Here is a 16918-nt window from a genome sequence, read left to right as displayed (position 1 = left end):
AGTTATTCGAAAAAAAAAAAAAAAAAAGTGCAACTTAAACAATTAAAATGAAATTCGAAAAAGAAAAAATTACTTAAAATATAATATAAAGAATATTATTTGGAAAAAAGGAACGATGGTGACTTTTTTTCCTCTCACGGGAAAGGAAACTAGGTTGCCATATATTAAGAAGTTCGTCAAGTAAAGTATTCTTGGCGCAAACTGACAAAAAAGTGCCAACATAAATTTGTGAATTTCTCCGTAAATTTCGCTCCAAATTTTACAAAATTTCATATTTAGGCGTAGTTTGAGTCGTAGAATCGAAATATGTAAAAAAATTGGTATGTTATTTCAGAAAAAGTCCGATTTTGTGTCAAAATACCTACGTTAGAATAGTGCTATATATAAATCTAATATATATCCTAAGTCGCGCTTTCGAGACATGAAGAACGCAATTTGAATTTTGTCAATCGGCCCAGTAGATCGGGAAATATAGGACTGTCCCATTTTTTTTTTTTTTTTTTTTTTTTTTTTTTTTTTAGCAGTGTACCATTAATTTATGACAGAAAAATATTACAGCAATTTCCTGCCCCCTTTATCTAACATTTATCACTATTATTTTCTACAATATGTTTTAGACATAATTTTATGCCCAATATCCTAAACTGCAGAGGATTAATTTTAAATTTGGTTTACTGGCCAACCAACCAGTGGACTAGCGGTAAAGTCACCGAACACCGAACTGTGTTTGATTCCATGGACATTTTTCATCTCATTGTGTAATGCGAATATGAGCCAGTTCTCTAAAAAGTCTTCCATGAAGGCACCCCCACCCTTAGGCAGATAACCCTCGTGTGCTTTTGCCATACTCAAATAAGCCAAACCAAACAATTTAGTAACCAAAACATGCTTGGTTTAAAAGTTTCAAACACATAAATTTTTTTAAATAAAAAAAAGTTATGACGAAATTCCTTTCGAGACGTCAGATTGTAATATATGGTTTCCCGATTGCAGTTTTTATTTCATTTATATTTTAATTACACTTTTTTTTTTAAAGCTAAGGCAGCATAAGCAATTGTATAATCCCCCCCTTCCCAAATTAATCACTTTTTCAGGTTGGAAGGCACCTGTAACTGGGTGTCTAAAACCACGAAATACTCCCTCTTGGCGGCCCTATGAGCAATTTCCCTTAAAAACTCGAAAACATCTTCAGTTTTAAAAACCTCGGCGTTCTGTCCGTTTCTTTTCTGAAAGTAAAATTATATGAAAAACAAGTAAAATAAATTTGTTACCGTTTAAATAATATTAAAAAAATTTGCAAGCTACACGTTGTTACAAAACTTCGCTAATAATGATTAAATATTGTTTTTAATGCAAAATGATTTTGTACAGAAGAAGCAAAGTCGGCAATTTTGCCAAAGAAGTTATACCATGTCAGAAAATTATTCCATTTAAGAGACGAATAGCATAACGTAAAAAATGTCGCAATCTGTTGCTAAGGATGTCTAAATAAAAATAACCATTTAAATGATTACTTTAATGCAGTATTTAATAATGTATTTTTGTAATGTCAAAGCTAAATGAAAGATCTTGTTCTTCATCCACTGGCGCAATGTTTGTTTACGTCGATCGCGAACTAAATGAAACTATAATATTTAACAATAACAATATTTATAAGGATTCCAGATGACAAACAATTCCATTTCCTTAAAATCAGGTTACAAAGTGCGAAATCGTTGTCTTGTTTAAGTTCACGAATATTTAAAGAAAGTCTCTCTACACACTTCAACTATTTTTCTATAAGAATATGTTACAGAATAATGCTAATCATACAAATTTGTTCCACATATTGCATGGAAGGAAAACATTTTGTAACTTAGAAGCCCAAAAAATGCCAATTTAGAAAAATACGCTTCGGTCTAGAAATAAGTGAACAAAATAGTAACCCCTTGATCTTGGTTTAGTATATACAGAGCGAATCTGTACAAAGGTTTACAATTAAATTCAATAGAACTGAGTTTTTAACCCAAAGGGCGTTAGCCTGTGGGCTATTAATTTCATTTTAGCATTTTGCGTTGATTCACTATGAGCGACGAATCACTTTTTTAACTGTTACCACCAAATATTAGAGCCCAGTATTATATTTAAAGAAATTAAAGAATGAAGAGTCTTCATAAATGTATGTATGTTTCTCGCATTATGATAAAATAACGGGGCCTAGAGCCATCAGATTTCGAATAACATAAGTCTCCATCCGAATATGGGCATCTGGAAACCCAAATTTGAAATTTGTTTTATTACCTATTTCATATTTTGTAAAGTATTTATGAGTTTTTTTTTTATTAAGAAACTCAACAATTTCAAAGCTAGCAATGGCAACATCGTATTAAAAAAAATTGTCTTCAGCGTACGAGATTATGTATTGGAAATTCTAAAGATATGCTCTTTTATATATTTTGTGATAGTGCTATTGAATTGAATTTTATGGTTTAAGTGCGAAGAACATGATATTTAATAAATAAAGGTAACATACAAAACGTTAAAAAACACCCCTTTGGGCGTAATATAAAATCTGAAAGCTTTTCTTAGCTTTTACACAGCATTTAGCATGCTCATGCAGCTGCTTGATTCCTTTGTAGAACTCATATTTTCGAATACCGTTTAAGTCTTGGTTAAGGTTCTGTGAATCTCTTCGGTGTTATTAAAAATAACAAATCGAACTTTAGGAAACAGAATGCAGTATAAAAGGTATCGAATGTGGTGACCAAGAGGGGCTGGTTGAGAATTATGCCACGTTTCTTTGGTAAAAACTTCCAGAGAAGGATGGAGTTGTGTGACAAGTGTACTGGCAAGGGGGGGGGGAAGACAGTTATTCGAATGAAAATTTTTTGGCCTTACGCGCTGAATAAAATTACTGTTTGCCATTGGGATTAAATCATTTGTTCAGTTTAGAGTTCATGATAGTAGATGTTCACTGAATAAAAGCAAATAATAATCTAAAAGGGCAATATTTTAAGAAAAAACAAGGGGATATGTCACATTAATAAATGCTATCAATTATGGTTCGGTAGGTTTGCTGAAATTTGTTTAATAAAAAAAAAGTCCTAAATCTTTGAAGATGCACTGTGTAACATTTGTATTTTGTGTATTTTGCTTCCGTTTCAAACTACCAATTCATCGAAGAGCCATCAAGAGTGTTTATGCTCTATAATAAATCACAATCACTTGAAATTTTTAAAAGAATGGAATGATTCGGCAGAAAAAAAAATTAATATACTTGATTCCGTGATTAAATAACAAAAAAAAGTTTACTTTTACATATTGCTAGAATTTTGTCTATACATTTAAACAACAGGTGCTTTAAAAAATATTGTTACGAAATGCACAGGCGTGGTAAAATGGCTTCCCCGCAAAGCAGTTTTAGGGTTGCCATAAAATGGCAAGGGAAGGCAGGATTGCCACATTTGGCGAGAAATCGTCCATTTGGCGGCAAAATTAGCGATATGCCATGGATGGATGGAGAACCTTCTGGAACCAATTCTTACCGGTTCAGCCCAGAAGGTTCTCGAACACAAGCCGAAAGCTATATAAACCCTGCTGGTCCGCAGTCAGTCAGAGTGTGCCTCGTAGAGTTCGAGATAGTTAGTCTCGAGTTAGTCAGTCCATGCGGAGTCGATCGAGTTGACAGCCGGGCAGCGAGTGCCAAGTGGGTCGTCGAGAGCATCGAAAGAGCCTCTTAGTGTATCGCGGTTAGTGCCTCGTCGAGAGAGTGTGTTGAGCTCCGAGAACGACTGAACCGAAGAGTCGGGAGCTGTGCTCTGTGTGTCGTCGAGTGCATCACGAGTTGTAGCGTGGAGAGTCTCGAGAGTACGTGCAGTTCCGATAACGACCGAGCAGAGTCCGGAGCCCGGCGCTGTACTCTACTTTGCAGTGAAGCTGTCTCCACCGTTTGTGCCTGGCAGTGTGAAGGCTGTGTCGCTGATTGTTCCAGCGTCTTTATAGTAGATCTTCGACGACTGTAAAAGTGTTTTGGAGCTGTCCTGATTGACATTGGTAAATAAAGTGTGTTTCGATACTTCATCATGAAGTGTCGTTATTCACTCCAAATCCACACGAACCCCGTACGAACGTGAAGGAAGAAAATAACGTAACAACTGGTGTCAGAGAAAAAAACGCAACAATATATTCCTTCTTCGATTTTGAAGGCTGTTGCTGATATACCTTGGGAAAGTCGCTAGATGCTGTAGGATTTCTCGGTATTAAATTCGTGAAATATGTGGCTGAAAAGTTAAGTTTCGTCCCACCAGCGGCTCAGTGGAGAAGATCGCTAAGCAATACGTTTGATTTCTGACGAAGGAACTGACTGTATGAGCACTTTTCTCATGTGCTTCAAAAGTTCTCCATGAAAGCATCCCAATCCCTAAATAGATCTTCCTCATATGCTTTGCCATAAATAATATGACATTTTTTGATACATAATCGCTAGTAGAAACATGATCAAAACATTTGTCTACAGTAAATAAAAGTTTTATGTTTTACCACGATACGGTATGACATTGTCGCGGTTGGCGAGTAACCAAAACAAGTTCCTTTAGTATCGCCACTGTACTCCAGTACCGACAGTTAAATCGGACCCTACGTTCAGAACGTGTATGCTGAGGAACATCTTACTTCTGGAATCCAGGCATAGGTGCTGAGACAGTGGCAACTTGAGGTGTAGACACATGGGGTGAAGGTGGCTTCGAAGGAATTGGTTCTGTTTCCGCGATTCCTCTTTCCGCGGTTTTCAAAATTCTTCCTGTTGCCGCGAAATCGGAGAGTACAATACCCCTCCCACCTTAATGACTCATCATGACAGCTCCTCAGGAGATGTCAATGATGCATGGAGGTAGGAAGTAAGAATTCCTTTCCTACCTCCATGCAATGATGAGTCAATAAGAAGAGCGGTTTCTTTGTGAATAAGTTAGTCTTCGCCAAGACTTATATTCTATTTATACCTGGTCTCCGTTAGATTGAAGACGTGCCTTAGTTTAGGCTCCTCTTGAAATCTTAAGTTTCATTCCATTTGTAGTTCTGCTACAAAATTAGCTGTTATTTTCACATCTTATATTAATCGATATGAATGTTTTAGACATTATTGGAACTGAAAGGAAAAAACCTTTAGCCCTTTATGAAGGTTATCAGTATCGAATTCAGAACAAAAATAAGGAAAATGTAGTTTATTGGATTTGCGTAAGTGAAAGAATTAAAAGCGCAATTAAAACCAAAGAAGTCGTTTTAGAACGAATATTTATTCTGAAAGATTTTATTATAGCTCACCTTCATGCAGAATTTTGGAAGAATATTGTTTTTTACTTTAGGAAACAATCTTTTAGTTCATTGCTAAAGTCATCGCAGAGTGTGAACATCTCTCTCTCTCTCTCTTTCTTTTTAAATACAGAATTATCTTCCATTCATGCAAAGATCGGAGGTCGTAAACATTTGTCGATTATTTCTTTAAAAAATTTTTCTTTTTAAATTAACAAAAAATTTGCTTTTCTACCTTTCGAGAGAGGCCAAGGTCCCCCTCGGCCCCCCATTATATAACCCTTTGGGAAGGGGGGTTAATGAGGATTGATGATTTCGCGGAAACAGGAATGATTTTGACAACCGCGGAAAGAGGAAGACACCCTTCGAAGGGGGTGTGATTGAAGTAACTGTGACAATGCTAAAGGCATTCTAAAATAAATCTCACCATAAATATAGTAGACGACTCTCTGTTAGCAAAATGCTTCTTCAGTCCTCTGTGATGTGGTCCTTGGAAAAAGTGCAGTTTTAGACAAAACTGTCATAAGAAGTTTCACTGTATTTATTTCTAAAACATACACGTTGCGTTGTTGGAACAGGTTCAGTAAGCGGTTAGTCAGTTATTAGCGACACAAATTAGAAAGAAATACGGGTACTTACGCGTAATTCGCAATCACCTTAGCAGAAAATCGCCAGATTTTGAGAAAGTGAAAAACTTTACCAACCATTTACATAACAATTTTTCAGGCAATCCTTCAGTCAAGTAATGTCCCCATTTTCGTATGCATCCTTTTTGTCGTATTCAAAGTTCCAATGGTTTTTGTAAACAAATCGTAATATTTTTGGTCATAAAATTAATTTTAAAATATCCGCTTGTGGAATTTGCCAACAATGTAAGAAACTGGGATAAAATGTCTACAGATATTTTGCCCCAAAATCTCTAAAGGGAACAACAAACATGGCCTAGGTCTTGTCAAGAATACATAACAGGTAACATAAAAACAGCATTTGTTCCTTTTTAGTACTGCAAACTCAAAAATAAATTTTTTTTTTAAAAATTTGTCCTGGAACTTTTCTCACAGATGTATGATCCAACCGCGGAGAAAATTTCGCTGAAATTCAGTTTCATGCTTGAGAAACAGTAAAATTTTTCTAGTATTTCTTATTTTTTAAAGAGATTACTTTATTAAATAATTTATTATCAAATTATTCTCCCTCATTCAAACTTTTTCGTTTTGGAAACTAAGCTTTACTACTAAGATTAATATTGATTTGATTGATATATACTACTAAACTCTGATTTAAACTAAGCTTTTGATTATTCATGAAAAGCAAGCGAATGAAGGCAGACTTGACCTGTGGTCCAAATTGACATGGATTAAATAATGTGCAGATTACATATCCTTTTGAACTTAAGTATGTGCAGATAACATATCCTTTCGAACTAGAACTAAAATATCCTAAAACCTTGCTAGTGAAAATTTTTATCAATTCTGTTTCCTTTGAAATTCAAACAGTTAATCTGCTTTGAGAGGAACAACATTATAACATTAAATTTTGCTACAAGTTATGTAAATCTGCTAACAAAGTGTTAAAAATGATTCGAAAAGTATATGGTAACGCACTGTTATCAGAAACACAAATATATGAGTGGTACAACTGCTCCAAGTAAAGGCAATGAAAGCACTGACGATGAAGCAAAGGGGTGAACTTAAGGTTATGCTGATTGCCATCTTTTTTATTAAAAAGGACTTATTCACCATTCACTTATTAATTTGCTCCTGAAAAATCAATCAATTAATCATTATTTTTACAAGAAGGAGCATTATTAATTAAGAAACAGGATAAAACAAGTTAGGATGCAACTTTTTTATTTAGGGCAACTTTTTTTTTAAGACAACATTGCTAAGCCCTATACTGCACAACTCCACAACTATATCTTGCTAAGCATTCAATTACTGTGATAAATTACTTACCATATTCTAGCAACTTTTTGGCAGCTGACTTTTTCCTTTTTTCAGAGCTTAAGATGGATTTCAGAGTTTAAGATGAGACAGACTTGAAAAACATCTTGGATATTAAATCAAATGTTACACGTATTTTGTAAACGGTTAGTTTCAATGCCTATAAGCGGTGTTTCAATAATCTGAAAGAATGTTGGAAAATTGTATGAATTCCTCTAGCTATTATTCTCAAGGAAATTTTCAATTTATAAAGTCTCAATGACTTATTTATAAAGTCTCAATGACAACTTATGTCTCAATAACAAAATTTATAAAGTCTCAGTGCCCTCAATGATCAGCATAGTCAATGTATATTTAGCTATGTGTATCACAGACATTGACTTAACCACATTCCCTTTCTTATCATTGCATTATTCCCCAACAGGCCCTCTGTTGTAAAATTCTACATATGCGTCATGTTTGGGGAATTTGCATGAAAATTGTGAACTCATTTTGAGGAAAAATACTAAAACTAGAAGAATACCAAAGAAATCTTCAAAGAAGAACGTTTCGGGTCCAAAACGAATCTGATTACGGGGAATTGCTATATCATGCAGATGTTCGTTAGTTAAGTCCGAGTATTATTTTTACAAAGATTTAGGGACTTTACTACAAGCGGTAAATTTTTTGGGGGGAATGAAATGATAAAGCATACGTTGAACTTAGTTATGATGTTTGGTTGATTCAATTAGCTTTTGTTGTTGATATAACAAGCCATCTTATTGAACTGAACTTACAACTGCAAGGTAAAAAAAATCAAACAATAGAAGAATTGATTAGATTTGTTAATACTTTCAAAAACAAGTTAAAGATAATTTCATCCCAGTTGATGAAGAATGAATTAAAGAATTTTAAAAGTATTTCTGACGACTTGTTTAAAAACGGAGGTACACTGGGGGGGAAGGGGGACATTTCTATATCTCCCGTTCCACTGGGCCAATTGAAGAAATTCAACTTGCGTGTTTCATGTCTCGAAAGCGCGACTTAGGATATGCCTTAGATTTATATATAGCATTATTCTAATATAGGTATTTTGACACAAAATCAGACTTTTCTGAAATGACATACCAATTTTTTTCCATATTTCGATTCTACAACTCAAATTATGCCACACTACCAAGTTTTGTAATAATCGCACGAATAGTTTTTAAGAAATTAGCTCTCAAAATTTTAGCTTCTCAGTGTTAATTGAAATTGATATATATATATTTATTAATATCTCTTTTTTTTCATTAACTTGATTCCTTCTTCTATAATTCAAAATTTAGGCTTAATCAAAATATAATTTGCACAATTTTTATGATTTTTTTAAAATTTGCATATTTAAATATTTTTTATAAATTTTTCGAAAAACTTTTTGGATCATAACATAGAAAATTTTTAACATCCTCTTAAAGTAGATGTATTTCTAGGCACACCTGCAAAAAATTAGTTTTTTATCCAAAACGTTCTAAGATATAAAAGAAGTTACATATTGGCACATTTTGAAATCTGGCTCTCTCTTTTTTTTTTTTTTTTTTTTTTTTTTTTTTTTAGCGATAATAAGTTAAAATGTGGTTTACGCACTTTGTTAAAAATATTTTAAAGTATGCATGATGACTTTTTTTCCGCTCGTCTGCAAATGAGAAAAAGAAAAGGAAAATTAGGTTGCTATAAATTAAGAAGTTTGCCAAGTAAATTATTCTTGGCGCAAACTACTGAAAAAAATACAAAATACGCCAAGATAAATTTTTAATTTCTTTGTAAATTTTGCACCAAATTTTACAAAATTTAATATAGGCATAATTTGAGTCGTAGAATCGAAATATGGAAAAATATTGGCATGTCATTCCAGAAAAAGTCTTATTTTGTGTCAAAATACCTATGTTAGAATAATGCTATTATATAAATCTAATATATATCCTAAGTCGCGCTTTCGAGACATGAAAAACGCAGTTTGAATTTCATCAATCGGCCCAGTAGAACGGGAAATATAGAACTGTCCTTTTTTTTTTTTTTTTTTTTTTTTTTTTTTTTTTTTTTTTTTTTTTACCCCCCGCGCAGTGTACATTAAACAAAGAGAAATAATATGATGAAATAATAAAACTTCACTCCGAATTTGAGACGTTTTGAAGAATTCACTAGGGAACTAGAACTAATACTAGTTACATTCATGTGTTACCCATTTGGCTATGTTGGTGTGAAAGAAATAACTGAAAATATAAATGATGTATTCTCTTTTATCTCTTGAAGAAAATGAATGTTTTCTCCTTTAAAAGCATGTAGTTCAGAACCTAAGAATAACTTTTGGAATCTAATGGACGAAGTAAATTCTCCTAATTTAAGAAAAGTAGCATTTCATTTAACATCGTTCTTTGGCTCTACCTACCCGTGTGAATCTGCATTTTCAATGATGAATATAATTAAGACAACATATCATTCCCGTCTCATAGACGACTAATTAGAATTCAGTGTAAGATTAGCAATTAGTAATTATATACTGAGTTATTAAGTTATGCAAGTTTATTATTAAGTTATAATAAATATTGTAGACATTTTTTTAGCTCACTACATCTACGACACTGGGTGGACAGCAACACCTTGAAAAAATTAGAAGTAACCCATGCCCTGGGAAAGTCTGCCCACCCCTGTCTTTAATGGATGAACTTTCAAGCAAGTCATTAACGAGGACTATCACAATGTGGCCAATGCTCTGCAGCATACCATGTATAATTGAAAATCTCACATTGGACAGATTATATGGAGGCAGTTAAGACAATGCATATGTTAAGACTGCAAAATTGCATTCTACCAGTCCAGTTAAGACTGCAAAATTGCATTCTACCAGTCCGCATTCAGCAAGTTTTGGGGCAAGACATTAATTACTAACTCACAAAACCATTCTAATTCCTTAGATGGCAAAAAAGTTTCAGAAATTGCAGTGTAAAACTAAGGTTTAAATAATGTGCACATATAAACTACAGACATATAAACTATAGGCTAGTCTTAGTAATTATGATTTAGAATTATAATAAATTCAGAATCTAGAGTTTCATTTATTGCCAAAAGTGGAAATGTTCATTGCCAATGTTTTGTTTCAAGAGCTATATTATGAATGAAAATTCATTATGCATAAATTTCAAAATCTGTACATATTAATTTATGGCTTTAATATCCACAGATAGGAAACTGAAAGAAAAGTCTATATGCACAATCATGAGGCTGAACACATTTACTCTGTTAGTTTGTATCCTGCTTCTGGTGATTAGTGCAATAGGCGCAAGAAAGGGTAAATCAAAAAAACCGAAACCAAGGCGCCTTGGATCTCACAGGATGATATTCTATACTAATCCAAAAAGGAAAGATTACTATGATAATGAAAATGTAAGTAGTTTATCTCCTTTTACAAAATTTTATCAGATTAACATCTGTTTTGAAGCAACCAGTATTCTTGCTAACATTATATAAGTACTACATAATACAGCCATGAATGTTTTTAGTTATTCAAAAAGTACTTTGCTTAATTAGTTTTGCATGCAATGTAATTTTCATTTATAAAAACAAAAAAACAAAAAATAGATGTTGAACAACAAAACGAAAACATTAGAGTTCATATTATTAATTTAAGGGAGCTAACTGTAAAACAAACATAATAATGTAATATTTTAATTTTAAAATTTCTCTTTCTCTACTATTTTCATATCACAATTTAGGGATGCAGGAAATCTACTTGAAAGAACAAGATCATTTATTTTACAATTGTTAAAAAATATCAATATTAAGTTTTTGTTTAAAAAATTAATAAATTAAGTTTTGTATTTGATATAATGTTTACAAGAATGTTCTATGTATAATTGACTTTCCAACTCCACATTTCAACATCAAGTAATTACACGTATATATAAACTGGAAGTTTTTTAAAAAAAATATAATTTCCTTTTAAATTGAAATACTTGACACTGAAGAAAAAGAATATGTAATAGACTTTCTTTTGCTGAAGATGTAGAAGTGCATATACTGCAATAAATAGAAGAATATACCGAGAAATATAAACGAAAAAAGTTTTTTCAACATGTATTTCTCAGTATAGGATTTGCAATGGAGTTAAAAAATTATATTATTAAGTGCTGTAATATAAATAAAACATAATTTGCACATATGCATTTAATAAATATTTTAAACATCTATTCAATAAATTTAATAAAGAGCACGGTTAAACCAAGAGAAAATTAAGACACAATAACTTGCTAAATGCTAACAGAGAAAATTGCTAAATGATTAAAAAAAACTTTTGTTTAACAGTTGATTCTTAAAATTTCTAAAAACTCTTTTAAGTTGCATTGATAATGGGCATGAAAATGTGAAATGTAATTTCAGTTCAGTGTATTTTCTTTCAAATATTTAAAATTTAAAATTTTATCCGCAAAGGTAAGGAACTTTTTGTCTATAATAAACTAAAGTACAAATGAAATAATCGGAATGTTTACTCTATGACAATCATATAAAAAGTTAAATTTTATTTCTCAGAATCTTCCAGAGACTCGAGTTGATTTTATTTAAATATGAATCTTATTTGAAGAGATTCTGTTACAAAAATTATAAGCCTAAGATCGATATCTTAAAAAATAATGCCTATACTGTGCTTTCTTCTGTTTAATGATTAACTCTCTTTCCAGACGCATACGTAGAGGGTGTTCACAAATTTTTGTAATGATTTTGCAAAGATTTATATATAAACAAATCTTAGAATTTTATTTTCAAAAATATTCAGTCTGAAAGCCCTTTTGTTGATAGTACATCTTGATTTCCAAGACAAAAGTCCTTTTCCTAAAACATCAAGGTTGATTTTATTCCACTCCTCCTTCACAATCTTCCAGAGTCCATCCACTGTTTCGGGATGCCGTCTGTAAATAACTTGTTTTAAAAGTTCAGTTGCATATTAGTCCACAGGAAACACATCAGACGAATTCCTTGGAATGCAATTAAGAGGAATAGCTCCAATTCCATTTTCATATCTCGTTTTTTCAAAAAATACTGCAGTAGATTCAGAGGTATGGCTGGAGCCTTATCCTGATGGAACACAGTGAAGATTGTTGGCATAAACAGATGAATTTCTTCTTTAAAAATATGTGTTAAAACATAATTTTGATAATAATCCGAATTAAATGTTGATATTTTTTTCTACTTTCCTTATTTTAAGTTTTCCATTATAAGAGAATTCAGGAATAACCATTAAACCTTTAGAAAAATTTCCCTTGTTTTCTCTGAACTAATATATTCTTTCTAATTGAACTAATATATTTTCGAAGTCTTTTTCTCCTCTTTTTCGGTCGTAAATCGATCTTTTCTATTGCAATCAAATAAGTATATCCAAGATAAGTTGCAACTATATATTTCCAGTTTTCACTTGCCAAATAATTTCATACAGCAATCTGCCCATAGTCTTACACCGAGAAACATGTTTTGGCCAATAGGCAATGAACATCATGTTTTTTTTTTTTTTTTTTTTTTGTTTGTTTTGATTAACTTTAAATCCGATTTTATAATTTTGTTCACTGTTCCTACAAAAATTTTTAAAGATTTTGCAATAGCTGGATTTTCTTTAAAGCATGAGAGTCGACACTAGATTTAATAAAGGGCCCACCAGCGGCCGAGCGGTAAAGACACTGAACACTGGTAGTTCGGTCCGAGGTTCTAATCCCGCGAACGGGCTGGCTGCATGGGAGTTTTCGTGGTTTTCCCCATGTGCAACGTGTATACGAGCCAGTTTCCCTTAGAAAGTCCTCGACGAAGGCATCCTTCCCTTTAGGCAGATAGCCCCCATGTGCTTTGCCATAATTGAATAATCCTATCCAATCCTAGATTTAATAAAAGTTGTATGTACTTTTGTTGGATATGCGTTTTTTGCCTTTTTCTCAGTCAGGTGTAAACTTTAATGTTTTTTCCTTTCATATTAATTATGACACTTAGTTTATGTGTAGAAATATTAAGGCCATGCTTTTGACATCATTTTTAATAACTGGATAAGAGTATTTCTCTTTGGATAACACAAAAATATAGCCTTCGATCCACTGCTTATTTTTCAGCAACATTTAAAAGAAAAGAAAACTTTTAATGTTGCAGACAATAATTAAACCTTATTCCAATTGGATGCCAACCACGTTTATATTTTAAAATTAATATTTATACTCAGGGGGAAATCAAAATCGTTACAAAAATGTGTGAACACCATCTGTGTATACATATACACAGAATGATTCAAAACTACAGGGATAAACTTCTAGGAGGAGTAGGGAACACCTAAATGACTCGGAATCCCGTAGCAATGCAGAGTCGGAAATGCAATCCTAACGAGATTTGGGGGGGGGGATATTAAAGGCTGTCACAGAGAAACAATCAACAGCCATCCACAGAGGTTCTACGATAGAATCACATATTGGCATTTAAAGACCATGAAATAAATCCCGACTTTCCTGCTGATGAAGATTCCTGACATTTCATAACAAGGCATTAAGCACAGAATCTCAAACGTTTTTAAATGCACACAGTGCTTTGAAATGACACATCTTTGTGGCTATTGTAAATGTCTGACAGATGCCAGGCATATTTCAAAACATCCAAGATTCCATGTGGTACCCACATTACAAAACTTCGAGTACCTTCATTACCAGTGAAGTCATGACTTATTTTAAGCTTGCAGTCTTTAAATGCCCGTTTGTGATTATGATATATTGATATTTTCCATCTTCCAGGTAGGTGTCAACACTTTTTTTGCACCAGCCTCTAGCAACCCCCTTATCTCATTAGAATTGCATTTCTGAACGTGCATTGCTATGGAATCTCCTAGAAGCTTGTTCCTCTAGTTTTTAATTACCCTATATATATATATATAATTTATTATTAGAAAAGGTTTTTCATATCTCATCTCCAAGTAACAGAAATTTATATATATACACACATAGTGTCCATAAAAGTTTTTATCTTGCTTTTATTTTCAACATGTTGGTTGTAGACAAATACTTTCTTTATAAAAATGCTTTAAATAAAACAAATATTCAGATGACATCTTTTAAATAATTAAATTACTTTTTGCAAAAATTATAAAATCTAAATTTTTATACATTCCCTTGGTCCCTCACATTTATGTTAGACTCCAATATGACTAAAATTGACAAAGATATTTAAAGTTGGATAACATATTCAGAGGCCACACACAAACTGCAAAAGGGAAAGTTTTGCATTTGTACTTCATTAACAATATAATACTATCAGTTTAGGAAAAAAAGACTTCTCAAGTTAAGACGCTAAGTGATAAACATTTCTGTGCGTATAATCATGAAAAATATTTATCAATATTTTCTTTTCTCACCCCCCAAGGAAAAAAAAGACATCTTATCAAATTATTTGAGTGAAAATTCTTTCAAAATACCAGTTGTAACAAAACTATAAATTAAAGAATATTACACACTAATAAATTACAAAAGAATATTACTGAATGGTATTTAAGAGAGAGGAAAAAATCAGTCTCGCATGATTTAATTCATTGACACTTCAAGGCTAGTTGAAAATGATGTCAGGAAAACAAATTTGAAAATATCTCACACAATTTTCATCATATCGGAGACAAACTTTTTGTATTGTGCATTTTATAATCAGTATAGAATGTTCCAAAATATAAGTATAGGGACAAGGAACCATATAAAAAATGACATTTTGCAATTTCTATAAAATATATTTTTAACTAAAAAATAAGAAACTATGAATCTTTGCATCCTTTAAAACATTTCTGTAACTAGAAATATAGGTCTATGACCAATGGTTGTGAAAATAAAAGACGTGTAGATCCCTGGGCATACTCTCTCTCTCTCTCTCTCTCTCTATATATATATATATATATGTATGTAAAATATTAAAAAAATACGACGGCTTTGCTCTACGCGAACAAGCAACTTCTAATTAACTTTCTGCAATTTAGGATCTTCCCCCTAGACCAGTACCTTCGAGAACAATCCAGCCTATTACAGCTAGTATAAATAATGAATGCGCACCATTTTGCGAACAGAAGCTTCCCTCTCCCTGTGCTGTTAGAACATAAGCTGCTGCCCCCCTCTTCCTTTCATCTATGCCGCAATAAATTTAAAGTAATCTTATTTAGTAACGAATATTCATCTGCTTCTGAAATTGAAATAAAAATAGGGAATAGTAAAAAGTGAAGTCCTGTGCCTTATTTGGATACTACCTTAACACTCTGCTACAGAAATGCCTGGACTGGTTATTTGTGCTTAAAATTATGAATACAAGATCTAAAACGACAATGTCAACTAATACAGAATCAATAACTACTATCGACGCAGCAAAATTTCAATTTCCAATTTTTGACGGATCAAAAAGTAATTTTCCTATCGACAACTACCTTCTGCTGTTTGAACAAAAATGTAGTGCCAAAAATATTCTGGATAAAGATAGACCTCTTATATTTTCTGAATGCTTAAGAGGAGAAGCCCTAGCATACTTCTTGCACGAGTGTCTAGAGAAAGATTGGGAAGTAGTGAAAGACAAATTTCAGACGTACTTTTCCAGTGCAGAGGCAGTGACATTTAACGACTTTGTATCTATCACATATGAAAAATTCAACAACATTGACCTCTATTTTCATAACAAATTAAGATTTGGATCCAGTTTGAAGTTAAATGATGCTACAATGATTGAAGCCCTGAATCAAGGTCTTCCGGAATCACAGAGGATGCTGCTCACTATCCAGAAAATAAATACACCCAGAGAATGGATTGAAATTGCTTGAAAACTTTTTCCAGTTTCAGTACCACTGGATGGAATCGAAACTGCAAGCAATAATTACAGATTTGTTGCTCCGAGGCAACCTACCCAGATATTCTACTAGACCACCATTTCAAGCAAATCAGTATAGGCCTCGGCCTTTTCAATATCCGCACAGGCCGCTTAGTTATCAACAAGTTCCCTTAATAAGTTATCATAATACAGTGCCAAAAAATGAACAGAAAAAACGATTTTATTTTAATGTCCGAATTGGACAACAAAATTTTCCCAGTATCATAGATACTGGATCTCAGGTAAATATTTTACCAAGGGCATTTGTACAAAATTTGAACAAGTTGAATATACATCTAATAGCAAATTATATTCTCTATCTAGTCAGATTCATGTAGAAAACGTTATTAAAATATCATGTAAAATAGATAAACTCACTAATGATATAATATTTTATGTGGTAAATTCTAATTTGAACTATTCATTATTATCCTCATGTTGTGTTTCATTGTTCAAATTATAATTGAATTTTCATAATTATCAAGTTTATCAGTTTGGAAAGCAGGTGAGTAAAAATGTTAAATTAGATACGTTTTTTTCAAAATAATTTTGTATGTCAAAATAATATCAATGCTAAACAACCTGGTAAATATTTTGAAAATAGTGAAAATGTATGTAAAAGTGATATTAGTACTAAAAATTCTGGTAATTATTTTGAACGTAGTGAAAATTCTGATAGTAAATTACAAAAATTGTCGAATAGTTATAGCCACATATTTGCTAAAAGTAAATATGGTGTTGGTTGTATAAAGATTGAATCCCCCAGAGTTGTACTAACTTCTGAATTACCAACAGCCTATAGACCATATCGAGCATCTTCTAAA

The 16918-nt window shown here is 32.4% G+C and overlaps 1 protein-coding gene across 1 annotated transcript in view; it reads left to right on the top strand.

The window, feature by feature from the left end:
• The window catches only part of LOC118204401 (immunoglobulin domain-containing protein oig-4-like), a 49619-nt gene that overhangs the window by 19967 nt on the left and 12734 nt on the right, over window positions 1-16918 (top strand). Inside the window, exon 2 of the mRNA XM_085813636.1 lies at window positions 10429-10631. Coding sequence (XP_085669762.1) covers window positions 10464-10631 — 168 coding nt within the window. The 5' untranslated portion in view covers window positions 10429-10463. The remainder of the gene's footprint in view (window positions 1-10428; window positions 10632-16918) is intronic.

Source organism: Stegodyphus dumicola, chromosome 3 (assembly GCF_044657685.1).
Source record: "Stegodyphus dumicola isolate Sdum_Otavi_A_Nest chromosome 3, ASM4465768v1".
NCBI lineage: Eukaryota > Metazoa > Arthropoda > Arachnida > Araneae > Eresidae > Stegodyphus > Stegodyphus dumicola.
The sequence above is the reverse complement of the archived record's forward strand: the minus strand, read 5'-3'. Positions and strand labels throughout refer to the sequence as shown.